At 42.2% G+C, this 26,369-nt stretch overlaps 1 protein-coding gene across 3 annotated transcripts in view; it reads right to left on the reverse strand.

The window, feature by feature from the left end:
* Positions 1-26,105, reverse strand: part of TSG101 (tumor susceptibility 101) — a 40,220-nt gene extending 14,115 nt beyond the window's left edge. For 2 of the 3 annotated variants that reach the window (XM_060263225.1, XM_060263222.1), the window contains exons 1-7: positions 25,863-26,105; positions 22,619-22,703; positions 21,866-21,931; positions 19,304-19,467; positions 15,951-16,077; positions 8,820-8,886; positions 2,112-2,209 (exon numbers count right to left, since the gene is read on the reverse strand). In XM_060263225.1, coding sequence (XP_060119208.1) covers positions 2,112-2,209; positions 8,820-8,886; positions 15,951-16,077; positions 19,304-19,467; positions 21,866-21,931; positions 22,619-22,703; positions 25,863-25,904 — 649 coding nt within the window. In that variant the 5' untranslated portion in view covers positions 25,905-26,105. The remainder of the gene's footprint in view (positions 1-2,111; positions 2,210-8,819; positions 8,887-15,950; positions 16,078-19,303; positions 19,468-21,865; positions 21,932-22,618; positions 22,704-25,862) is intronic. The other variant, XM_060263224.1, reaches the window with a different exon arrangement.
* Positions 26,106-26,369: the final 264 nt, after the last annotated feature.

Raw genomic sequence — 26,369 nt, forward strand, 5'->3', positions numbered from 1 at the left:
AGAACAAATTAATGCCTTTGCCACCTGTAGAGATGAAGGTGCCAACACACATTTAAGACTTGACAGAATGTTTAACTGAGATTGATAGACTTGATTTCCTCAGATAATGGAACACTGACGGCTGAACTAGCAAAAGGTCTAGCAGATATAAGGAAACCCATAGTTCTTCAAGTAGACCAAAGATCCCAGAAAGCTGGGGTTATTAAGTCCCAAAAATCAGTGAGATGGATTGACTCAGTCAAAGAAGTCACAGCCCTCAGTTTGCAAGACCAGAGCAAGACTGTTAATGACAAGATGTTTTGGAGGTCATTAATTCCTAGGGTAATCATGTCAGAAATGATTTGATGGCACTTAATACACACAGTCTCTAAAAAATCCTAGCATGAGAAAGCAATGCAAGTAGAAAGCAGCTTCTTAATAAATTGATGTATATGCTATATAGTTTTCTTGCTTTTCTTGATGTAAGTCATTATTTTTGTTTCCACAACACCCATTTTTAAAAATTCCTTTTCAGAACAAAATGTTACCACCAATATAAAGACAAGAAAGCCTCCAGTAAAGTTACAGATTGCATATTATTGCTTTTGGAAAAGAAGAAAATTGAGCCTTCCAAAACATTGCAAACTTGCAAAATTAAACGTCAAAAACTGTTCTTTTCCATGCAACTCTTCAATAAATGTAAAAAGAATTTTCTGCATTGCCAACATGTACTTTCTGTTGCTTGACAAAAACAAAAAATACCCACAGAAAAGCTTGTATTAGATCCCCCCCGTGTCAAATAATGGTAGCCCTTCTGTGAATAGAAGGCATTTCTGTTCACGCAGGGGTTATACTGATTTCTGTGGACTTCCCCTTCCAACTATAGCCCTTGTGCTGCAACCTATGCTGCCCCCTTAGAAGCAGTTTTCCAGTGGTGTGAAAGGACCGCATAATACACACAAAGGTCTGCAAGCAGTGTTACATTCTCACATCTTTTTTGCTTTCTAAACAGTTTTTGTGGACTTGCAAGTGTTGCTTATTAATAATCTTTGCTGGAGACAACCTCAGCTACAGATCATCTTTATATATTGTAGTTCTAAGATGTGACTGCTTTGAAAACTGTAGGACTAACTGCCTAAACAGGATGGATAGTTAATATTTGCCACATGTAGTCCATTACACAGGAACACACTCTCTACAGCACCCATGACCCATAAAGAAAGCCAAGCTAATCTGCATTGATAGATACACACTTTATACAAAGTCCTGATGAATATGTCAGGTATCTGCCCATGGTAGTTTGACATATCAGAGAAAACAGTAGCAGAATTCAAAATCAAAATTCATCTGATTTAAGGTTCAGTATCCTGAGTACTGAGTAAATATTCCATAGTAAGTACTGTCACTTTATCTGAAGCTACTACACAATGGTCATGTCTTTTCACGTGGGACCAAATGGATATTTGCTTCAGTGTAACAGTTCTTCATGTGCTGGGCAGCATGATTTCATACCTCCTGACCAACTAAAAGTTCATAATTACAAATCGACCCACCAAAGAAGACCATGAAAAGTTGGATGCAGTGGAAAAGCTGGCAGAATGCACTGATGGAGAACATCTTTCCACACTTTCTTCCAGCAGTGTATTTGTCATCCCAACACAAAACGCACTGCAGTAAGGAGTGAGGTGGGGGGGAGAGACTGTAATTGAGTCAGTAATTTTACCTGATTGCTGTTAACTGTGGAGGACAGAGTAAATTCCACTGGATCCAACCCAATAAAATGCTGAATTTTGCCTTCTGAACATTATGCCTTACTGACCATGTATTTTCAAAAATGTGAATTTCATTACACAAATTCAATAAATCAAAAACATCAAACAGGTAGTTAACTAGTGTTCTTTAACTCAATAAAGAAAACAAAGCTACAATGACTAAAACATAATATAGTTCAATGCTTGTATACAAGGACTATACTTTTAATCCATGTTCTTCAATACCCTTTATTTAGACATTTAATTAGTGATGAAAATTATACATTCAGTGCTTTGACAACTGTTATTCTGAAAGCATGGTCTACAGTTTAAAAATTCACCCTCCGCATCTCAGAAAATTACACTTTCAAAGCCACTTACCCATAGTAGTCACAGGAGGCTGAGAAGGGTAGTGCTGTGTGCTAGTTGTTGCTGGAAATGGTCCACTAGGGGGAGGGTAGGGATAGACTGGATAACCACTTGAAGGGGGAGGGGGAAGGAAAGGCATATCAATATTAAGCATTTTGTAAATAATTAAAAACATGCTTACAGATTAACGTATCACAAAAATTTTAAACACTGAAATACTATTATATTTTTTAAAAGGAACACACTATAATCAGCATAAAATTATACTGAATAAACAATTTACTTTCACATGTTTCAGCTGTATCAGTGTTCTAAAGCTATCAGATTCCAATTCAGGTTTAAGAATGCATGCATCACATTTTTCAGCAATATAGCTGACGCTCAAAGTAATCCCCTCATTTGTGGATACTTAAATCAAGAGACTGGACATATGAACAGAAAAGACAAATAATATACTTTTGATCCATGTTCTTTGATACCTCTTATATTCAGAAATTTTGTCATGAAATGATGCATTCAGAGTTCTAACTATGACTGAAAAACCCAGGTATGCAGAACAATCTGAAATCTAACAAAACCCACACTGGGGTGTTCCTTCTTTAAAAGACTAGAAGCGGCATCTGTACCTTTAAGAAAGAAGGCCACAGCGGCCTTGGTAGGGGTTATTAGGCAACCACAACACTACTACCACTCTTCAAAACTTGGTTTTTGTCAGTAAAAGGGGGCAGAAGGCCTTTTTCCAGGGCTGTTTTGGTCTCCCACTTCTGTTTCTCTCTCTTCCACCCTGGAGGGAGGACTCATCAAGGCAAAGTCCAGCAACAACCACAGCAACTTGCTACCATGCATTTCAGCAACTCACCCATGTGCGGCATTGGCTGCCAGACCACTTGATGCCACACAACTCACCTGGGCCAAACTTTTCCCAGGGAGAGGCTGCTATGAGGAGGGAATGAAGGAAAGCTGAGAACTATGAGTATGATTTAGTGGTTAGAATGACAGACTAGGATGTGGGAGACCCAGGTTCAAATCCCCACTCTGCCATAGAAGTCTCCTAGGTGACCTTTGCCTGTTACTCTCTCTCTCTCTCGGCCTAATATACCTCAGAGGCCAGTTATGAGGATAAAATAGAGAAGCATGATGTAACCTGCTTTGAGTTCCCACAGGGGAGAACGGTGGAGTATAAATGAAGTAAATAAAGTTGAATATGGGGGGCAAAGCAGATAAAAGGAAGGCTGGTTAATGAGAAGGAGAGATGGAAGCAGGGAAAGGGAAGAGGATCCAGGGGCTGCCAGAAAGATGAAAGCATGTAGGAAATAGGATACAGAAGAAAACAAAATTTTCACAAGTCTTTGCAGGTTCCCTGCTTGGTTCTTCTAATTTGTTACGGACTTGGCAGTTTGCTACATCGTTTTATCACTACAGAGGACTTATCTGTTTAATGGTAATCATGTTGGAGAGGCCAGGAGGACTACTCTGTCTACCAGTAGGAATGCGCACCTCACCAATTCTACATTTCCATTTTTGCCATAAGCTGATGCTTTTACCAAAGTTTTAGAATATTAGCAGCACAATCCAGAGAAGGGGAGCGTAAAGTCTTTTGGGAGCAGATAAGCCGCTACGTGGGTGCAGGAAGGGTGTGCGACCGGTGTACGACCGGTGCCGCCACAGTGGAGGAGAGTTATGTGGGTGGGGGGCTGCCCGAGCGCTGCTCCGTCCGAGGGAGCGTCCTGAGGGCTGTGCCCAAGCGTGAGCAGAAGTGAGGTGGGGCGTGGCCAGGCTTGGGCTGCTTCCTAAGCAGTTTGGCCCATGACACGCCCCCCGAGAGGCGCAACGTCATGCTGGCAAAAATAGTGGTGTGTCCCATAGGCACTCACTGAAACCAAAAACAAAGGTCGCCTCTGCCGCTGCGGAAGCTCACAAACCCCTTAGGGAGCGGCGTGATTGCCTCACCAAGACCCTCGCGCCCTGGCCTGGCAAGCCCCCTCCCCGGTGCCCAATCACAGCCCCCCCCTCCTAGAAATACTTCCGCTCCGCCTCACACAACTCAGTTGTTAGGGACAGGTTCACGTGGCGCGAAGCTCTGCCAGAGAGCTCCCGGCCATACAGACTTAGAGTGAGGGACAGGCAGGCACATTGGTGATGGGTTTTGCACCGCAAGATTGCTTTGACAGTATCTTTGATTTGCAAGGGGGAGAGAGAGGTCTCTCCCCTGGGGCTAACCACTCTTCTTTCCAGGTCTCCACAGGTTCTGGGCTCCTGGAGGCTCTGCATGCGAGGACTGTCGCCCATGGCTAGGTAAGTTCCACTGTCCCCCTCCCCTCACTCTCAACCGCTTGGTGTGCGAGCGTCTCTGGCACTTGAACCAGGCAGCGGGCTCCGGCAGGGGGCATTTGCTGACCATACTGCCGCCTGCTCCCTTCCCTTGGTCTGCCCTCTGCTGCATTCCCAACCCCTGGAAGGGCAGGGTGTGTGTGTGTGTGGCAGCTGCCCCGATGCAGGGAGGTGGGTCAGAGACTGTCCTTTTAAGAGAGCACACGGCTAAACGCAGTCTGCTCTTCCAGCCGCCACCCCTGCAGGTGCTCTTGACCTCTGTCTCCATTTTGCAGGTGGGACTCCATTTTGCAGTGTCGCTCCACTGCCCCCCCACTCCCACAGCTGTTTCTGCCCGCCGCTCTGAATAGAGCCCCGCCCACGGTGAGACTGCCCAGCGCGCGCCAGGGAGACTGTTGCACTCTGTTCCAGAAAAATAAAGTCTGAGCTGTGCCCTCTATTGTCTCTCCTGCTTGGCATCTGCTGCACGTTCCCTGGGCAACCCCCCCCCCCTCTGTCAGTGGCCTCTCCAAGGGAATGCCTGGGAGGGTAGGCAGACTTGGGTTTTTTTTGGGGGGGGGGAACTGTCTATGAGCCGCCAAGATGCCCCTCGCATGGCTGGACAAGGGAGGGGAGTGCCGCCCCTTAGCCTGCCCGGGCTGACAGCCTACCCAACCCCACAGGGCTGTTGTGCGCAGGGCACTAAGGGGGGGCTGATGAAGTGGACTCAGAGTTTTGCGACTGATGCACTTGCACTCTTGAGTTCTGCGGCCCCCACGGGAGGTGTTCTGTGCACATGGCAGGGGGTCTCAGGGCAGCACAGGGGGTCTCTGGGTGGGGGCAGTGTCTGCTGCTGGGCTGCTCACTCCCAGACACACATTCCAGCCACTATCTATGACAGTGAACTCCTGTACTTGGTACTTCCTGCTTGTCTGCCTGCCATTGGTAGAGTCTCTGATAGCGGGAGGGTGTGAGGGGACTGATGGCTTCTCTGTGGTCCCGTGCGGGCCTGTCTCGCCCCCACCCCCGCCTCACCACCAAGCCAGGCTTCTTGTGCACTCATGCCCAGCCTCACTCCTGTTCCCTCCCCGTGTTGGTGGGACATCTCTCCTTTGCCTTTGATGGTCTGCCCATCATTGGCTCCGTTCTCTGTTTGGGGGCGGGTTGGGGATGGCTATCAGCCTCTCTGGGGCCGCCTCTCCCCATCCCTGACTGTCATGAGTTGCAGCGCTTGCGCCAGGACTGGCCAATGAGGGGTGGGGGGTGGGCTGGCCCTCCCCTTCGGCTGCCTCTGCCTCCCTTGCGTGCCTATGCCAGCAGCGTTGCCACGGCGACCGTCTTCCTCATGGCAAGCTACACCTCTCTCCTCCCCATGCTCCAGCGTGCTGAAGTCCTCAGAAAGTCTACTAGTGGCGCAGCAGCTACACCATGGCCGGCCGCCACTTATTTCTGGATTGGGCTGCCCGTTTTCTTCTCACTACTTCTCTGAATCTTCTCCTCACATTACCTTCCACTTCTTTCTTTCTTTTCCTATCAGGTACCTATACAGGCTACAATATAGACAGGGAAAGTCAGCATGAAGTAGAGTTTCCTATCAGCAGAAATTTGAGGCAAAATATTTCCCAACGTAGAAATATTTTCAAAAAATGTTCAGGGCTTTATTTTCCCATGAAAACAGCCATATTTTGGTCAACAAGAGCATAAAAATTAGAAAGAAACCATCATTTATAATAATCAAGATTGTCTAATAAATTGTAACTGATAGCATTTTTCTATCTATAATGTTGTTGAGCAGATCTTACTTCGTTTAAGTACAAATTACTTAAATACTTTTGTTTTGGTCTGGTCTACATACAATTACATTTTCATTCCTAACATTTCTGACCTTGGGTCATTAAAAGTATAAACATTATAAACATAATTAGGGTTTGTAGAGTCTTTCGGGATCAAGTGCCGTGTTCTACTGGAGAAAGTTTTCCTTCCAGACGTTTCGTTCTCAGCTGCGGAGAACATCCTCAGAACATCGTTCTCCGCAGCTGAGAACGAAACGTCTGGAAGGAAAACTTTCTCCAGTAGAACACGGCACTTGATCCCGAAAGACTCTACAAACCCTAATGATGTTACCAGCCGTGAAAACCTGAAATCTTTGATTATAAACATACATTGCTCAATTCTGTCTCTTAATCCTTCTGGACTTTATCATGTTATTCTTATTTTAATCTTAAATATTTCCAACCTAATTTTGATCAATATATGCAAAAAATACATTCGATTTTTTTTTAAATTCAGATTCTGGTCTGTTGTGCAAATAAGATTTTAGCTTTGCCATCGTCATAAAATCAGTTAATTTATTTTTCCAGTCAATCAATTCTGGGCATATTTCAGCTTTCCATTTAGGGGGAAAGGGTATTGCAACTGCCAATTTGATCTGGACTAACTAACAAGTCATGTGCTGCCCAGTGACCTTTGTGAATTTATTTTTTATTTTATTTATTTTGTGGATTTATAGTCCACCCTATCCCATAATGAGCTCAGGGCAGATTACAACATAAAAGAACAATTAAAAATCCAACAGGAAAACAATTAAAACAGTTAAAACAAGCATATAAGACAGCATGGATGGTGTAAGCACATTTAACAGATTAGGACATAGATGTCATAGGTGTCCTAGATGTCAGAAATGTCGGTCCGATCTCTAGCAGTCAGAATGGTAAGTCAGTGCAGAGAGGCCAATTAGATGGTATAATAAATAAAATGAAATGAAATGAGGACGCCGACTTGCTTCAGCCAAAAGCCTAGCGAAATAGCTCCATTTTACAGGCCCTATGGAATGGTAATAAATCCGGTAGGGCCTGAATCTCCGTGGGGACCTGATTCCACCAGGTCAGGACCAGGGCCAAAAAGGTAATATGTCCTTTGGGCCAGGGATAGTCAAAACAGAATTAAATTCTGCTAAAATATTGGACAATACTTTGTGTGTGCTAAAATGACAGTTTCAAGTTTTCTGTGCCTTTGTTTTTTGCCCTTACATTTAAACATGAAGTAGCTGCTTTAAAATGCACAATATTTTTACAAATATTACTCTAATTAAAATAATTCCCATATAAGCCTCTACTGCATATAACAATTGAATAGTGTTGTAAAGCAGAACAGCAGCTCTCTCAGCACGGGAATTTTAAAAGGAAAGGCTTACACTCATGGTATACAGAGTTTATATTTGCCTTTGTAGTACATTTATTGGAATAATTTATACTCCATACTGCTCAGCTGATGCAGGCTCTTAAGGTAGTTTACAAACAGAAAATATTGTATATAATACATACACAAATTAACCAATAAAAAGCTCATGAGCTTGGAACTTGCAATCTACCAGCCGAAGGTGCTAAAGGCCACCAACCCCCCACACCAGTAATCCCATCCAACTCTGAATAAATAAGATTCCTGTGGTCTTGAAATTTGCATGGACTAACAAACCATGCAGGTCAGAAGGTTGCAGTGATAATGGGGAAGAACCATTTTCCAGCTCTGTACCTATAGCTTCCCAACTGACATGATTAATGGTTTGGGGAAAGGCAGGTCATCGGTTCAACCTCAGCATACCCAGTTTAAAACAGTTCTAGATAATAGGTGATGTGAAAAAATTCTGAGATCCTGGAGAAGCACTGAAATTCTGAGTAGACAACACTGACCTTGATAGACCACTGGTCTGATTTGTGTAAGGCAGCTTCATGTGCTCAATAGTCACATGGGCTGCACAACGCTTTGAATAATCTTTCCTGTGGTTGGATGGGACTACTGAGGTAAGTGGGAATGCAGAAAAGATCCTTTATCCTTGGCTGATGGGATCATAGGATTAAACCCAACATGCCTGGATAAATGAGTCCTCACTTGTCACCCAAAGCTTACAAAGTTCAGCATCAGGTAAACGAGAGAGAATTCTATAATTGTGGTGCTGTAACTGAAAATGAACTCCCTTTTTATTATTTGCCTCGCCTCTGATAATGGAAGGAGACTGGGAGATCTCGATAAATGGATATATGTATATTGTAGCAGGCAGTGTTTTCTGTGCTCTGGTCTCAAGTCATTAAGAGCTTTAAAGATAATAAACCAAAACTTTAAAGATAGGCTTAAATTGAATAGGCAGGCAAAGCAGATGTAGGACTAATCTGCAAATTTACTGTGAGTCCTTAAATTCAGTTTTTAATGCTGTATTCAAACATACCTGCTTTTACTTGACTTGTCCTTTAAGGCCAAATGAAATGAAACTGAGAACACCACATTTAAGGAAATTCCTAACATTTCTCATGTAAAGACCAATGGTTCCAATCTCAAAAACAGCACATCACAGCATATTCTACTTATTGGCAGCATTTCCTATTCCGTAAGTAGATTTAACAAACTATAGTTTACCTTGAGTTGGGAGGTGGTCCTGGGGGGTAAGGAGACATTCCACTTGGCATAGCTGGCATGTAGGAAGCTAAGCAAAACAACAATGGACATTTTAACAATCCAAGATTGTATTAAGTATATCAGGCAACTATTTTTGTTACAATAATATTGATCAAGTACACAGACTTCAGTTAGACATCATTAATGAAATGTAAAAAGCCTTCCTCAGAACTTTTATTCAGGATAGGTAACTAGATCTAATGGATGTTTAAGATCACTGAACGCCATCTTAAAACTGTACCGAAATTAGCACCAAATTATTTTTAAACTGACTTAATTGTAATGCTTCTAATGTAAATGTTTTTATTGCATACTATGTACTGTAAGAGTCCCTTGGAGAATCCTGAGAGTCCCTTGGACTGCAAGAAGATCAAATCAGTCAGTCCTAAGGGAAATCAACCCAGACTGTTCCCTGGAAGGTCAGATGCTGAAGCTGAAGCTCAAATACTTTGGCCACCAAATGAGAAGGGAGCACTCACTGGAGAAGATCCTGATGCTGGGAAAGACAGAAGGCAAAAGAAGAAGGGGACAGCAAAAGATGAGATGGCTGGTGTAACAAACACAAATTTGAGCAGACTTCGGAGGATGGTGGAAGAAAGAAGGGCCTGGCGTGACTTTGTCCATGGGGTCGCAAAGAGTCAGACTCGACTGTGTGACTGAACAATAACAAATGTATTGTGAGCCACCCTGAGCCTGCTTCAACAGGGTGGGCGGGATATAAATCTAATAAAATAAATGTCCAAGGAACTCAGTTGTTCCCAAAGTTGTTCTCAGTTGTATGGCTCCCAATACACCCTTCAATCTCCAAGAGTCCCCACTATGATATACTTAAATTGCTTTGCTGTACGAGGTGATATGAAGCATTCTTTAAACGCCTCCCCAGTGGAAGCTGCTACAGAAACATATTTCAGCATTTTGAACTGGGGCTTCCGAGTGCTCCAAATCTTCAAATCAGGTAACTCAGACAGCAAAACTTCTTACTAGCAATCTATGTTTGACTGACACCTACTGGCAGTGCTAATATTCTTAGTATAATGTAGCCTTGTGAACCTCCCTTGTAAAAATCTAATGGAATAGATATTCCTACATACCATGATCCCAGTGGCAGAGACGGCAATGAATTTAAACTCTCAAGGTTTCTGCCACGAGCAGATATAAGATATTTGCTAGCATTAATATACAAACACATATCTGACAAACAGTGAGTAACTATTCCTTAAAAATAGCTATGTGTTCCACTGCCATGTAGGTCCATCAAAGGAGCTGTTTCTTCATAACTCCAATTTGCTTGATGCTGATAACCAAGCTGACAGTGTATGTAAATGCATGTATGTAAATGCATTTTTTGATGCATCCTATACTCTCAAAGATGTCAAAGAAAAGGTTTCCTCCCCGCCCCAGTTCCTTGATGTAACTCAGCTGTGGTCAAAGAACAAGAGAGGGAGTGAGGCAGATGGGAAGAATGACACAAGACCATGTTAACATGAGACAGAAAATGGCTACAGCTTTTATTGTAAGAGCATTTAATTGTAGTGGCATTGGTGCGTGCAGCACAGGACAGGATTCGTAATTGGGCAACCTGTCAGTCAATATCAACACTTCACCAACCTGCCTGCCAGGGGAGCACCATGGGATGGCAAGTCCAGGTGAGTGTTCCTCACTGTGTGGTTCCCTTGCCACCTAAGGGCTGGAGCCAGGTATCAGCCCCCAAACGGAGCATAACGTGGAATAGCTCCAACAAGACCCATTATGGGGGCCCTCAGACCAGGGGAGACATAATCAGGCAACCCCACAGTCTTTGTCAATTTAGCTCAGCCTCCGTAAATTTGGCTCTGGCCTGATGTCCCAACCCCCCTCATAAAGGCTGCAACAAAGCATGCAACAGAACCGACACATCAGACATCCACTAAACAAAGCAAGGGTGGGGGGGAGCAAAGAGCCAACCATTCTGCCACAGCCTGCTGAACAAAGGCACAGAGGTCAGAGCAAACCATTCTGTATTTCAGGCCCTTCTGGAGTCTCCATCCCTCGTCTGCAAGTCCTGGTATAGACTGGCCACCAAAGCTGCAACTGAAGCCCCCAACATTGTGGACAGTTCGTGGATAGAGCAGAAAGCAAGAAGTCCCTTTAAACTCCTGCTTTCCCTTCCCCACAAAAGCCGCAAAAACAGCTGAGCATTTTAGGCCTGTCCTTAAAGTTTAAAGAAACTGAGCAAGACAGCCCACAACAGCTGAGCAGTGGGAAGCGAGATGCTCCCTTTCACTCAGCTGTTATTCAGGCTTTCTGCAAACCCCATTTAAAATTACTGCAGTCCCTTTCAATGGGGTTTGCAGAGCCATGAACCACATTTTCCTGGTTCATGCTCATCCTTACTGCTAATAATAATGTTATTATATTAATAATGCTAGTTAATAATGTTGATGTGGCTCCCTGTGATGGTTAAGCATTTGTCCAGGAGCTATGTATTGTAAAGAAGAATACAAAAACTTCCCACTATTAATGAGGATAGAATGGAAGTAATTAGACAGCATGCTGCAAATATTATTTGAACATCTTAGAAGTGGAACACATGAGCACTAGTCTACTCCTCCAATAAAGAAAGGATTTTGACCTGTATGAGTTGCTTTTATCTACTTCTGCACAGAGGGTAATGGTACAGCATTCACTACGATGCCATTCTATACTTCTGCTGGACTCCCTATAATAATAAGCCTCGCTAACTGTGGTCATATGATCATTCTAACAAGAGGCAATGCACTAAAAAGGGGACAATTTTAATATTTAATTGTTTAGTTTGCATATTAATGCAGATTTTTAAAATACATGTATGCGCATAGCTCCAAGGTTACACTCATTTGCAGAGTTGTCTATACAAACAGAAATGGAAAGATATCTATGGGATGTTGATGACTTTGGGTAATTAACAACAGTTAATTTACACAATTAGGTTATAACTCTACAGTACATGAAACATATAAATCCCCAAGGACAATGTCATGTTATTTTTCAATACTTTCAGTGTATGTTTGTACAACAGAAAGCCAGAGATGAGCACACATCACAACAGTTATTCACATAGGCAACTTTGAATATGGTATTCTGTTCCAATTCACCCCATAAAGAAGGCAAACTGTCATGGTATTGTACACATTAACAACAAGCTGAAGCTCTGACTGGAGTTCTAGGCTACTGAAAGTGAGATTTTAGAATCCTTTTCTGCTCTGGTGACGATTCTGGTTGTACTACTGGCCATGCACTGTCATGTCTTCAAAAAAATTAGTCAAGATAATGTTTTGGTATGGTGCCTAAAAGAGTAGATAAGAACCAAGCAAGCCTCAAGGGGGAAAGCATTCCACAGACTAGATCGTGCTACTGATAATCTCTATCTGTGGTCACTACTAGGTGGGTGAACTCGGTATATACCAAGTAAAAAAATACCCCAAAACATGCTTTATTGGCATTTTTTGGATATTTATTCAGCTGAATCAGATTCTCTACCAATATGGCTGGCCCGATAAACACCACAAAAATTTTGGCATTCATTCCAGCAGCCCTAACTATATTGAACCAGAGCAAGCTTACTCACTTCTGGGTGAATGAATCGGCTGCTTCAGAGCATTTAACTCGTCCCATTCGTTTCATCTGCTTGAAAGCCTGGTGAAGGGGAAGGGAGGGGTTAAAGGACTCTCAGGCATTTGTACCTGACAGTGGGGCTGGTGCACTGGTCCTGCTGCCAGGCAAAAATACCCTGCTTCCCTTTAACTCTCCCCTTTCACTTTGCTTTGCTTGGAAGGGGGGTAAAGGAAAGGAGGTGACTGAAAGGCTCTCAGATGTTTCTGCCAGGCAGAAATGACCGGCCTCCCTTTAACCCTGCCCTTTCCCTTCACCCCACTTGGGGGTGGCTGAAAAGCTGTCAGGCATTTCTCCCTAAAAGAAGGGCCAGCAAGCAAGCCTTGCTGCCAGGCAGAAACATCCAACATCCCTTTAACCTGTTTCCTTTTACCCTGCTTGGAAGGTCACTTCCATGGCTGGGACTGGGTGCCATGGGGCAGTCTCTCTCTCCCCACATGAAAGATCCTGGGACCAGCTTCATCTGTGGGGCAATTTGAGCCATCCCACAGAAACTCTTCCAGCTGGGTCTGGGTGCATAGGGAGAGAAAGATCTCCCCTGGCATGCCAGATCCCGGGGCCAGCTTCTTCTGTGTAGGAGTTTGAACCATCCTTCAATTCCATCAAAGACTAGAGCATATTTTTCACTGATTCCTTCTAAACTGGTTCCTTCTAAACTGCCATTTTTGCTGCTTATAAGGGTACAGTGGCGCACAGAAACAGAATTTCAAGGGGCTTAGTAGAAAGGAAGAAGGCTGGAAGGCAATGAAAGGAAGAAGGCTGGAATGCCCCATTCCATGAGCTCTCTTGCCAGCTGAGGTTCTTTAGATACAAACCAATGTCTAGGTGTACTTTATGAAGCTAAAAAGAACTCTGGCAAGATTGAGGAACTTATAGTTGAAAACATGAGCAGTGTTCATCATACAGAATTGCCTTGTACTGAGTCAAACCACTGCTGCATCAAGGTCAGTATTGCCTTCTCTGTAACCAATTCTCCAGGGTCTGAGGTAGAGGATCTTTTAGCTGATGATGCCAGGGACTGAAACCGGGACCTCCAACATGCCAAGCAGATTTTCCCTACCCTTGCTAGTAGAAGCATCCTCATAACAGCAGAAAGCAGCCATTATATACAAGACATTACTTTTACTGTTTATATGTTAGCTATCTTACAGCTGAGTACGTAAGAACTCTCCTGGATCTAGACCTGTACCCTGTTTAAGAGATAGCCAGATGCTTCTGCAGAGCTTGCAATAAGTCACAAAGACAAGAGCTCCCCTCTATTTGTTCCCAACAACATATTTTGTTGTATGCTGCTTTTGAATATGGAGCTTTCACTAGGCTATAATGTCTAACCTATTGACCATGATCTTGGCCTAAGAAGCCACTCATAGATTATCAGTGTAGAATCTGTTCCAAAAAGCTTTACTGCTTGCACAGCAGCAAGTTAATGTTCATCTAGCAGTTTGCTTATCTTCTGAAACACAAAGGGGAAAAGTTGAGCAGTTTTGAGCAGTTATTACTCCTATTAGTGCTATAAAGCATATTTAATGTGGAAAATCAAAATAGATTCGCTGAATGTTATGTCAAGAGAACAATGAAAGTGACTGCAAACTCCACAATACAAAAATTGAGGCACTTTCTATCATAAAGAGCTACAAAGGAAAGGTAACCAGAACATCGCTGGCTTTGGTGCAGTAGCATAGCAGCAAATCGGGACCAATTATTTTTGATTATTGTCTATTCAAAATCACTAGGAAAACTGTAGCATTTTTCAGACAGTTTGCTGAATCAGATATAAACAGACTAGAAAGAAACACTGTGTGATTAGTGCCATGTAGTTTTGTGTCAAGAACCACTGCCTATTTGAAGTCTTCAGAATGACCGTGTAAATCTTTTTTTCTGATGTCCTGTAGGTAAATTGGCACCCAAATAAGTTTTAAAATGTACAAGGTGTCAAAGCAGATGACATAAGACACAAGTTAGAACCAAAGGACTGAGAGTAAAGCTCTGCTTGCAGAAAGCACCCTTCCCACCATTCCCTTTCTGCTTCAGCCCCCATATGCCCTCAAAAAGAGCTCCTGGGAGTCAGAGGTATAACATATGATGTAAGGGGTCTCTAATGAGAACAGGAAATTGACAAAAGCTGTCCACCCTCCTCAAAGCAAGCCCAAGGGCCTTTCTGGTTAAAGATCCAACCCATAAAATTAAATCTAAACATTTAGAAAATCAAGTGTGGGAGGTCTGAAACAGCTCCTCTAATTTTTCTTTCCTTTCTTATTCATAAGTTACATATTGCAGTTCTTTAATAACTTTTTAATTAAGGCTTATAGAGAGGCCTTTTCCAAACATTTCCAGTCCTGTCATTTTTCCCCCGTTCTGGCATCTAAAATATATGGCTGGATGAAGTACATTCTTACAATTGATCAAACACCATGTAGAATATGGTGATAATTGTTGCCTGTCTACAGTATCTGTACAATGCTATTTTGGTTTGTAAACTAGTTGGATAAGGTGCTTCCATCAGACTTCTTTTGTTTCATAGCTCCAATTATTTTATAGTTTTATGTTTATAGAACCCCAATTAACTGCTGTTTATAGAAATAAAACAAAAAAAATAATAAAATATGAGTGTAATGAAAGATGTTAGAAACTAACAGGATAATTTCTCTGCTGTTTTGCTATTAATTAAAAAAAACTAGCACAGGAATGAGAAGGCCTGATACAGTTCTGACAAGGGTAAAATAATCATAATTGTATATTAAGGACAGCTGTTCATAATGACAGTGGCATAAGATTTCAAACAAAAGGCTGGGTTAATGGATGAATGAATCAGAGCAAATGTGGGTTAATGGAAGTAAGCATAGAAAAAAAAACTTGACGTATTTCACAGAAATCTTTACTCATAAGATATTAACATGTTCGCCATGATAAGCTACTGGTGGTCAGAGCACTGTTTATATATTCTGTAATGTTAAAGCCTCTGAAACATGGAGGCCGACACACTGCCCCAAGACAAGATGTCAGGCGGCACTGATCATTGATTGGACTAGTCCACCACCATCCCCAGGCACATACACACAGAAAGTTATTTCAAGCAGCAACTTAACAGTACATGTAGATACATGGAAATCTGTAATTAGGATCTCTTGTACTTTTGAAGTTAGCAGCACTATTCAACTCCCTTGAAGATCAGAGAAGAGATATGGGGAAGGGAACATTCAACCTTTTCCTTACATGCCTCTTCCATGATTTAAAAGGCTCATTTAAGCTGCATTTAGTTCTACAGGAGGAATAGGGCAGATATATAATAAGCAAATCAGATTTTTTTAAAAAACAAACTATGAGGGATTCTATCACTCACATTGTTTAACTCTCAGAACAGATAAATGTTACAATTACTAGAATCCTTCCACAAAACCCCCAAATGTTCTTTTCCTACTTTACTGCTTTATTCATACATATAATAAGGCATAATCAGCTTACTGTTTGGTGGTCCTGTTGCCGGGTAAGGAGGGTAAGATGCTGAAATAGTAGGCCGAGAAAAGACAGGAGGTTCTTCTCCAAACACCACAATCATAACTTGAATCAGTCCTATCAAATCAGACTGTGGCTAGGGGAAGAGCAAATGAAAGCATATTGGTCTTTTCTTCATCCAAAGATAACTTCATTATCCAATAACAATGACAAGGTCTCACCACTTAGCTGCTGAGTGTCAGCTGGCTATTCTTTCTGTTTATAAGTTTCAGCCTTGTTTAGCTCAATTCAGCTGGCAAGAGCTGTCAAATTTAAAAGGTTAACGTCTTTCTGGGAAATGCTGATGAGAAACTGAGCTCTGTTCAATGAACTATAATGATGCACAGCGACTAATTTTATTTGCAAGCTAGCTCTCAGTAGAAAACAGAGCAAGAATGCCCATGCACGAAAATGACTTTTGCTCTTCTTTAAAAGACCAAGCTTCATGAAAACTTTATAAACCAGAGCTAAGATCTTGGGATTACAATAGATTGATTTTTTTACACAAAGAATATAAAAAGGTTTTCAAAGCTACTCCCAAAGGATGCTCAATCAGAACCAGTGAAAATGGGGAAGGCACATTAAAACAGTGCCACACCTCGTATCATTAGGAAATTCTATCCACATTATTGTCTGGAAACAGGAACAATTAAAGATATCAGAGTAGTATTTTGCTGAGCAAAGGACAGAATCCTCAAACACCCAAAGCTGCTGTTTAGCTGGCGTAATGGCAATCATGCTGTCAAAACAGCATTTTCCCTGTCAGAGGAGAAGAGTGATTCTGGCTGATTCCACCCCCATACCTGCCATTTTGCCCCCCTCCATGCTATTCCTGAAGGTCCCCTTAGGCCCCAGGAAAAGAATTTCGCAGGGAGGCCTCAATGGGCTGCAAGAGGAAAGACTGGATTGCAGAGATTTGGATCCAACCCCCTATAATTAGGAAAACTGTTTCTGCAAATGATAAGATGTATTTTTGTGTCCAGTATACACAAACACTGTATTCTAAATATTCAAAAAAGAGGTTAAGCCCTTGCTTTACATCTTCAAACACCTTTAGAATGACCTTTGAAAACAAGCCACTCATCAATTATTGGTCACCCTGTAAACACTACTGTAATGTAGTGGGCACATATCCCTCCATATGCCTTATTGATCCTTTATCCATTCCTTTCCACTATCCTTCAGCTACAGTATACAATCTGTGACCTAGAACACTGTCCATTAAGTGCACCAGCACAAGATTGTATAACCAGAATGGACTAGTTGGCCAGAGAGAACTGTGATTGGGCTGCTGTATTTCCTCTGGCCTGCCATTCATGTTGATTATACTGTGAATATAGAATAGACACAGATATACAGACGTACAGAGAATTTATTACAGCCAATTAAGATGGCACAATATATCTTGGAGAGAACGAAGGTGCTCTTAGATGATCAAACGAAAGAACGAGGGTCTCTCCCCAATTCCCCATTGTTTCTGGAAAAACAGTCTGCTACTCAGGTGTCTTCTTTCAGTTAGCATTTTTTTCAGAAAATACCCTCCCTTCCTGACTGAATTATGACACTCCATGTTTAACTCCTAGATCAGATTACTATTACGTGTTCTATGTAGGGCTGCCCTCAAAGACAACTCCAAAGCTAAGCTGGTAAAAAAAAACCCAGCTTCCTGTCTTTTAGCTGGGGCTAGGCAGCAAGATATTAAACTAGTTTTGAAAGAACTGCTATAGTTACCAGTTTGATTCCAGGCCCAATTCAGGATAGTTCTCTTCTTTAAAATCCTTTATGACCTGAAGCTCACATCTCTCAAAGTCCACCTCTCCCTTATGGAACTGTGAACCAATTAAGACCCCTCCAGCAGTTCTTTTGGTAAACGCCCCGAAGTCAGAGTGTATGTGTCTTCTGTATAGTACAGTTCTAGAACCTGGACTGCTTGAAAGAGTCCTGCAGGGTAGCACTTTTTCTAGCTGCATTTCAGAAAGCCAACAAACCATTTCACCATCAGCCTTTTCCCATCTTCAACTGGTCAGGCAATTGGTTCCTTACCTCTCTTCCCATGACTTGGCAACAGAGATCCATGCAACGGCCACTTCCAGGCTTCATTACTGCAACTTGCTCTACACTGGGCTACCCTTAAACCTGACTTGGAAGCTCCAGCTGGTACAAAATTCAGCAGTGTGCCTGCTGAGACGTCTGTACAGATGCACTCTCAGCCAGTGTTGCGCCAGCTGCACCGGTTGCCAGTCAAGTACAGAGTCAGGTTTAAGGTTATGGTATGGGACTGTCTCTCACCATATGTGCCCTGAAGAGCCCTGCACTCTTCAGACCAGCACCGCTTAATAGTCCCCAGCCCAAAAGACATCCACTTTGCCTTGACCATGGTCCCAGCCTGCTGGAATATGCTCCCAATTGAGATCAGAGCTCTGCAGGATTTACTGCAATTCCACAGGGCCTGTAGAATGGAATTGTTCTGCCAGGCCTTTGGTTGAGGAGCTGCACGTCAAAGTACTGCAGCCTCCCCTGCTTCAAGTGACTTGGCACTATTTACATCATGAGTGTCAGAAGAGAGATTTATTCTAGTTAGAACATGTCACCACCAGTATTCCCTCTAAGCTGAGTTGGTGTGAGCTAGCTCACAGTTTTTTAGCCTCTGGCTCACACATTTTTTGTCTTAGCTCAGGAAAAATGGCCCCCAGAGCAAGCTAATTTGTGCAGTAGATCACAACTTCAATGCCAGTAGCTCACAAAGTAGAATTTTGCTCACAAGACTCCACAGCTTAGAGGGAGTATTGGTCATCACCCCCCTTCCATGGACTCAGCCTGCACTGAAATAAGGAAAATATTTGTTGAACTGGTGGTAAGTATTTAAATCAATTGATTTGTTATTGATAATGTTTCAATTAACTGATTTGATTAATTTAATGCATGGTTTTATTGCTGGGTTCATGTTGTAAGCCACCTTGAGCCCACTCACAGGGTAGGGTGGGATTGTCTTATGTGAAAGAAACTCTGCTAGCAGAAGAGTGAAGAGAAGCAATTTTGCCTAAATCCCCCCCTCATTCCGTTCTTATATTATGCGGCACTTTGAGCATGAATTTTCCAAAACCCACAACACCAGGTTTTCAGAGAGAATGATTGGGGAATGGGGAGGCTGGAAAGATCAGCATCAGAAGGAACCATTATACTTGAGGTTTATATGATCCAATCTGTATCGCATTAACTTAGGTACAATTAATCTGAATTTTAATTTTAAGATAGGAAATAATAACAATTCTTCAATGGTAAAAGAAACCCAGGACTAATTTAAATGATAACATTATACTTACATGCTTCCACTCATGTAGATACGGAAGATATATCTTTCCATTTGCATCAACATGTTTCCCAGTTTTAATTGTCATTGAACTAGTGGGTTTAACAAAACAGATGGGGGGGTTGAATGGATATGTATCCAACAACCACAGGCATATTGGGATATTGTATGTGTTGCCTAAAGAGGTAAAAAAAGCACACACAATGATTTCCCCCCTAAGCATGATATACAACACAGACAAATCTATTAACATGATTTCTTAAACTAGGCTAACACTGTAATCCAAAGTAAAGTTCCACTATCTAAACTCACTGAGTTATGAGAGAATAACTGTTTAGGACTGCACTGTAAGATACTTCTGGTTCAGCATGCTGTTTCTAAGAGTAACCAACTAGATTTCCTGGAACCCCACAAAGAAGGTCTGATTACTTATCCCAAGCATACGGTACTCAAAAGCATACTGTATCTGATTATAGAGGCTCCACTAAACTTTATGGCTAACAACCACTGACAGATATAATAAATTCACTTATTTTTAAAGTCATCAAAATATAGCTATTGATGTATCTTGAAGTAATGAATCTCACAGCTAAGTGTTAACAGGAAGTACTTTCTTTTATCTTCAGTCCAATGCTATTTACTTTCATTAAATGACAGCTCTAGCATTGAGAAGCTGCTTAATCTTTCCACATTTTATAGTTTTATACACCTTATCCTCCATTCTTCTTCCGCTTGCTCTAAAAAAAAAATCAAGATGTCCAAACCCTGACTATTTTAATTGGCTATTTCTGTACTTTCTCCAGCTCTTTAAATTAACACAGTGAAGAACTGCATTTTATATAATGACATTACAATATCTGCTATTTGTTTTTTATAATTCCCAACAGTGGCAGGATCTATAGAGACACTATTATTGTAAAAGTGCATATGGGAAGCAGCCAATTTTCTTTTCTGGCAGCAGATACTCACGCCAATCAGAAGGTCCTTCAACTTTCAGTGACAGCTTTATGAAGGGTGCAAACAAGGGCAGCCCTAGGGCATCTGGTACCCTAGGCAAGGCCCCACACCCCACAAGCAAAGCTGGAGGGCGGGGAGGGCATGCACAGTAAGGCTCTGAGCAGCGCAAAGAGGTAGCACACCACTCAGCCACTATTGCTTTACCTTCCAGAAGCGGAAGCAGAGTGATGGCAGCCAGGCAGTGCACATCCTCTCTGCGCCACTCAAAGCCTTGCTGTGCCTCTGCACGCACCATCCCTGCCCTCCAGCTTTGCCTGCGGGGGGGCAGGGTGCACGTGGAGTGGGGTAGGCACCATGGAAAGGACTGGACAGCAGCCAGGTGGCACACAGCCTCTGCCCAGCTCTGAGAGGGCCTCTCTTCCCGGGAGATACCCATTGTCCAGGAGGCGGGGTGTGTGTCTCAATTTGGTGCCCCCCACATCCTGCACCATAGGCAACTGCCTTGGTCTGCCTATTGAAAAGATGGCCAAACTGTGGCTCAGGAGCCACATGTGGCTCTTTCACACATATTGTGTGGCTCTTGAAGCCCCCATCACTCTGTTGGCTGGCTAGGAGAAGGCATTTGTCTCTTTAAATCACTTCGCCAAGCTAAAACAGTTGGTTGCTTGTAGAATGCATTTAAAGTTGCTTTCTTTCCGCCTCTCCTTCCCCCAATCTATTTGGTAAGGAAATCTTGTATTCGTTATACTTACTGATTTAGGAAAAATAATTATGACAAAATTTGGACATCTGTACACCTCAGCACATCCATGTCACAAAGACACGTGAAATCACTTTACACAGAAGTCAGAGCACTGTTCTATCTTGGTCAGTACTGCCTGCTTTGATTGGCAGTGGTTTTCCATTTCACTGTTCCTATCTTTGCTTTTAGAGCCCCGTGGCGCACAGTGGTAAGCTGCAGTACTGCAGTCTAAGCTCTGCTCATGACCTGAGTTCGATCCTGGCGGAAGCTGGATTCAGGTAGCCGGCTCAAGGCTGACTCAGTCTTCCATCCGTCTGAGGTTGGTAAAATGAGTACTCAGCTTGCTGGGGGTAAAGTGTAGATGACTGGGGAAGGCAATGGCAAACCACCCCATAAAAGAAGTCTGCTGTGAAAACATCGGGATGCGACGTCACCACAGAGTCGGAAATGACTGATGCTTGCACAGGAGACTACTTTTACCTTCTTAAAATTTTTGTTTTGTTTAGCCAGGAGAAGGTAAGGGTAGTCCCCTAGTGCTTGCACTACCTTCACCTGACTGGGAAAGCCAATGGCAAACCACCTGCTGTGAAAACGTCATGATGCAACATCACCACAGTCGGAAATGATGGTGCTTGCACAGGGGACTACCTTTACCTTTTTTTAAATCTTTGTTTTGTTTAGCCAGAGAAAACTAGGAAGTGAACCTGAGACCTTCTGCACATGAAGCAGGTTCCCTGTCACTGTGCCTTAGATGCTTCCCAGTATCATAATAGAACATACCCTAGTTACAAAACAAGAAAAGTGTGGGGCAGAAGGTATGGTGAAAAAATGCTTTTCAGTCATTTCAGGTAATCTACAAGGAAGGCATGCTCTTACCTCTGTAAATCACAGGAATTGTTCCAGTAAGGCTCATCAATTCTCTTGATGAACCATCATTAAACACTGAAAAGAATAATATTCAATGTATTCATTTTGCATATACAAATCTCAAAATGTTTTTGCATAGTATATATAAGCAAGCACCTTCAAGAACAATAACGAGAAATAGCTTATTCTACTATGGCAGATCTGCCCCATACACTCAAGGACAAAGGGACAAATGCAATAAAGGTTATTCATGTTGTCAAGTACTGTGATCAGGAGCACCTTTTTGAAAGAAAAACAACTGTCAAGACAGCATTAAGAAAGCCTACAAAAATTTTAAGAACAACCAAAAGGTAAGACCCCATGCAGCACTGACAGAAATCACTGGAGAATTTCACCCACCTTCTTCTCACAGATGCCTGTGAGCACTAAAATTAGGGGACCCATGTGGACAAAAAGCTAGACAATACAAGGCAGCTGCAATAAGAGGAAAGCGAGCAAAGCCTGTTTTTCCATGAGAGCCTCAACTGCTGATGGTGGGTTCCAATTCCAGGTTCTGTAGGTATTTTTTCACAGATAAGATGTTTCTATCACATTTTAATGAATCTTGCTCAGCTTCAACATTTTCAACTGCAACACAAAAGTTGCTGATGCAACATGGCAACTAATTTATTTTGGCATTAATAAAGAAGATGCCAAAAGCTAGCTGAATTTCAGCACCCCTGCTATATAGCACATGAAAAATGGAGGTGACGATTAACTTACCATAGCCATCCATTACAGGCTTAAGGTCTTTGTACTGGGTAATAACACTAATGGTTTCTTGAACAGTTAAGTCTCTGTACTTGTACTGGAAAAAAATGGTAAAGATCAACAACTCATGGAAATAGTAAAATCTACACTCCGATACTCCATTTGTATTATCTTTAAGTAAACAGAAGCAGTTGCAGAAATAAACCAGGCACCTTTGTAAATTAATGCAAAGTTTGCATAACATCATAAATCTTTAATAGCAGCCTGGTTCATGTGCAATCCTAATCATGATTTAGTCAACAACAAGCCCAAGCTGTATTAGGGTTTCCGATATATTATTCTAAACACTGAATTTAGTACACACTACTTTCCATGTAACTGTGCACATTCCATTCTACAGAAGCAAGAACTTTCTTTGAATTACAGCTAAGCAACTGTGTTTCTCTAATATAAAAATGTGTAAACAAAGGGTTGGATCCTAATTAAATGGGAGCAAAAGAAGTTTCCAAATATAGACCTTCCAGCACTCCCTAGTCCCCACAGTCTCTTGCAATCTCCAAAAACCTGACAGTATACATATGGAACTTTGTAGACAAAATGCCAGGCAACGGAGTGGGGCTTGTAATAAGAGAGGAAATTTGACAAAAATTGCAACATTTCTTTCTTCAGTCAGTGAAACGTCTTGCTCAAGTGGGATCTCTGCTAGTAGAAGAGCAATGAGTAATTTTTCTCAATCCCCTCACCTCACTGTAGCCCCCTGTGCCATTTTATCTATAAGACTCCTAGTGACACTTCACACCACCTGTGGGAAGTAAAAAAGATCTACATCCATACTATCAGGTTGACTCATGAAATATTTGTTTAGGGACAAAAGAATAATGGACTAGATCAAGGGTGGTCAAACTTGCTTAACGAAAGAGTCATATAGAATAAACAAGACATGAATGTCAGATGTTTGAGAGCTGCAAGGAAGGCAAATAATAATAATAAATTTTTATTTATATCCCGCCCTCCCCACCAAGGTGGGGGGAGGGAGAGGTGGAAAGAAAGCAACTTTAAATATGTTCTCCAAGCCACCAACTGTATGCTTGGGGCCCATGGACACACATAGTGACATCCCTCTCACCATCAAACTCAGCCTCAACAAGAAGGTCTCCAACACATTCGATGAGCAGATGGAGATAGATGCCTTCTCCAAGCCAGCCAATGGGGGCTTAAGAGAGCCACAAAATATGTGTGAAAGAACCACATGCGGCTCCCGAACCACAGTTTGGCCACTCTTGGACTAGATCATTTAGCAGCTTGAAAACCTTTACTATGCATGATTAATTAACATTACACAATTATCCAAAACAAGGTGTGAGGCGTCAAGATGATATACATTATCTGTAAATCAAAATATATATCTATGAACGTCTTTCTTCCAGGTTGGTCCTAGGTAAGCCTATTGTTTCCCTCCTTCATTCTACCTATCCTGTTCTTCAAACTTCTGTTCCCTACTTTCAACAATACCAGTACTGGACTCTGCACCTAAGTTGCCTCTCTGCTGTTCAGTCTATCTGAGCCACCATCTCTTTTCAGCAAGCCACTGTCAGAGGCATCATTGCCACCACAAGATTTCCTTTGCCGTTATAAAAAAAGCCCCTGTGCTCTGTGAGCTACTAATGTAGAGAAGTTTTAAGAGTCAGCTAGCAGCTCACACAAATCAACAGACTCCATGGTTTGTTAATTGCCAATATATATATTTCCATGCAGGTAATGGAAGATGACCCGTACTTTCATAAAGAAAGAAGGTATAATAATTAAAAACAGAGTATGAATACCAATCAAATTCTACCAAGCACTAGAATGAAAAATATTTAAAATGCTCTTGAACAATTCCCAATATTCTGACCTAGTTTATCAAGAACTTGATAGAATGATAAATCTCCAAAAACAGAATTTTATACTTGCTTTTGTTGAAACTGCCTAGCCATTATCTACAAACTTTTATTTATACTTCTAAGCACAAAAAGAAGAAACTGTTCCAATCCACATTAAGTCTGAATTCTCTACTGTAGATTAAAATAACCACAGGTTTATAATCAGCTCATGCTCCATTTTTTGTGCTCTACATCCTCCTATTCATTCAACTTTTAGCAATGTAGTTAGCAGGATTTCTGATCTACTTGCCAGGTGAACCTATGATGAATTACTTAAGACTCAGATAATATGTATGCTCACAGGAGCATATGCATCTAAGAGTGCGGGATCAAAACAACTGACCCTGAAATCCAAAGTATTTAAGGTTCTGTGTAGAAACTACTTTCATCCAACTGAGAGCTCAGAGATTAAGGCTGCAATTGTAAACACATAATTTAATATTTAAATTCCATTAAAATTAATGGAACTAAACCAGTATAAAATTAACTTGGTAAAATATTTATTTGTATACATTAATTATGGGTTAAAAATTGTCTATATATGCTGACATAGGACCTACAATGGCAGCACAAGTTTATATGTAATGATGAATGTTTCCACTATATTCCGTTATAATTACAGAACTAAACTTCATAATAGGAATGTTTTCATTTTCAGTGTTGCAATGCAGCATGTATATTTGAAGCACCACAATGGTTAAAAAGTTGTTTTTTATGTTCACCATCCCATTATATATGTGCTATCTATTAAAAAACCATCCATTTATTTCATGTATTTAGTTATTTCATTTACTTTAGTTATTTAGTTACTCCAACTTCCTCTGAAATGGGGGCCTAAAGCAGTTACCACTGCTCTCCTCTCCTCCATTTTATCCTCAAAACAACCGTATGAGTTAGGCGCAATGTGTGACTAAATCACCAGATGCTTAAAATAAGGAAAGTCTTAAAGAACTGGTATGGAGATTTGACGGCTAAAGAGAGCGGCTAGTGAAAAGGGTGGCAGACTTGATTATTTAACTGACTGCCGACTAGTACATTTTGGGCTACAGCGGATTTAGACATACTCCATTCCGGTATTGCCAAAGATTCAGTTTCGCTTTCTCCAAATTTTAGGAATCAGGGAAGGTTTTACTACCTGCAACAGGAGAAAGGAAGCCGGGAGAGAACACCACCCCGCCCCGCATCTTTCGGCTCTGGCCGAAAGAGGACACGGCGTCGAGATTCACAGCCTCGATACGAAGGGGGAGATTAGGTGAGAGGCGGCGGTGAGTTAAAGCTACGCTCGGAGTCAGGTCGGTTAAGAGGGGCGGGCGGGCTGGCTGCTCTCGCCTTACCTTGCCCAGCATTTTCTTGAGCTGACTCTCTGACAAGGCCATGGCGGCAGCCGCTCTCCCCCGACACCGGGAGGCCCAATCCACTCCCCACCGCCCGCCAAAGGTCCCGCGCCCACCCCCTGCTCGTTAAGTTCAGCTCCCGCACAAGCAGGAAGCCCGGCCCGGCCTCGCTTGCAATAATTCCTTCCGGTGGCTTCCGGCTCGTAATTTAACGTCATTTCCGACGTCTTCGTGTATCGTGTCACATTACTAGTTCATAGCCCAGGAAAGGGGGTTGTGCGGATCAAGGAACTGATCTTTGGGGTTCCGCCGTTACGGGACGTGGTTGGGACGTTCCCCGGAAGTTTTGCAAACCACTTTTTAATCACTACTGCAAGCCAATGTTCTTGAGCCTTTAAGGAGTACATTGACGTGTATAGCAAAGACCTCTCTCATGGTCTCAAAGAGCAAGCAAGGTGGGAATGTGTTAGAAAGTAAGACTGGGACTATTTTTGAATTAGTTCTGGC

Source organism: Heteronotia binoei, chromosome 21, assembly GCF_032191835.1.
Source record: "Heteronotia binoei isolate CCM8104 ecotype False Entrance Well chromosome 21, APGP_CSIRO_Hbin_v1, whole genome shotgun sequence".
Taxonomy (NCBI): Eukaryota; Metazoa; Chordata; class Lepidosauria; order Squamata; family Gekkonidae; genus Heteronotia; species Heteronotia binoei.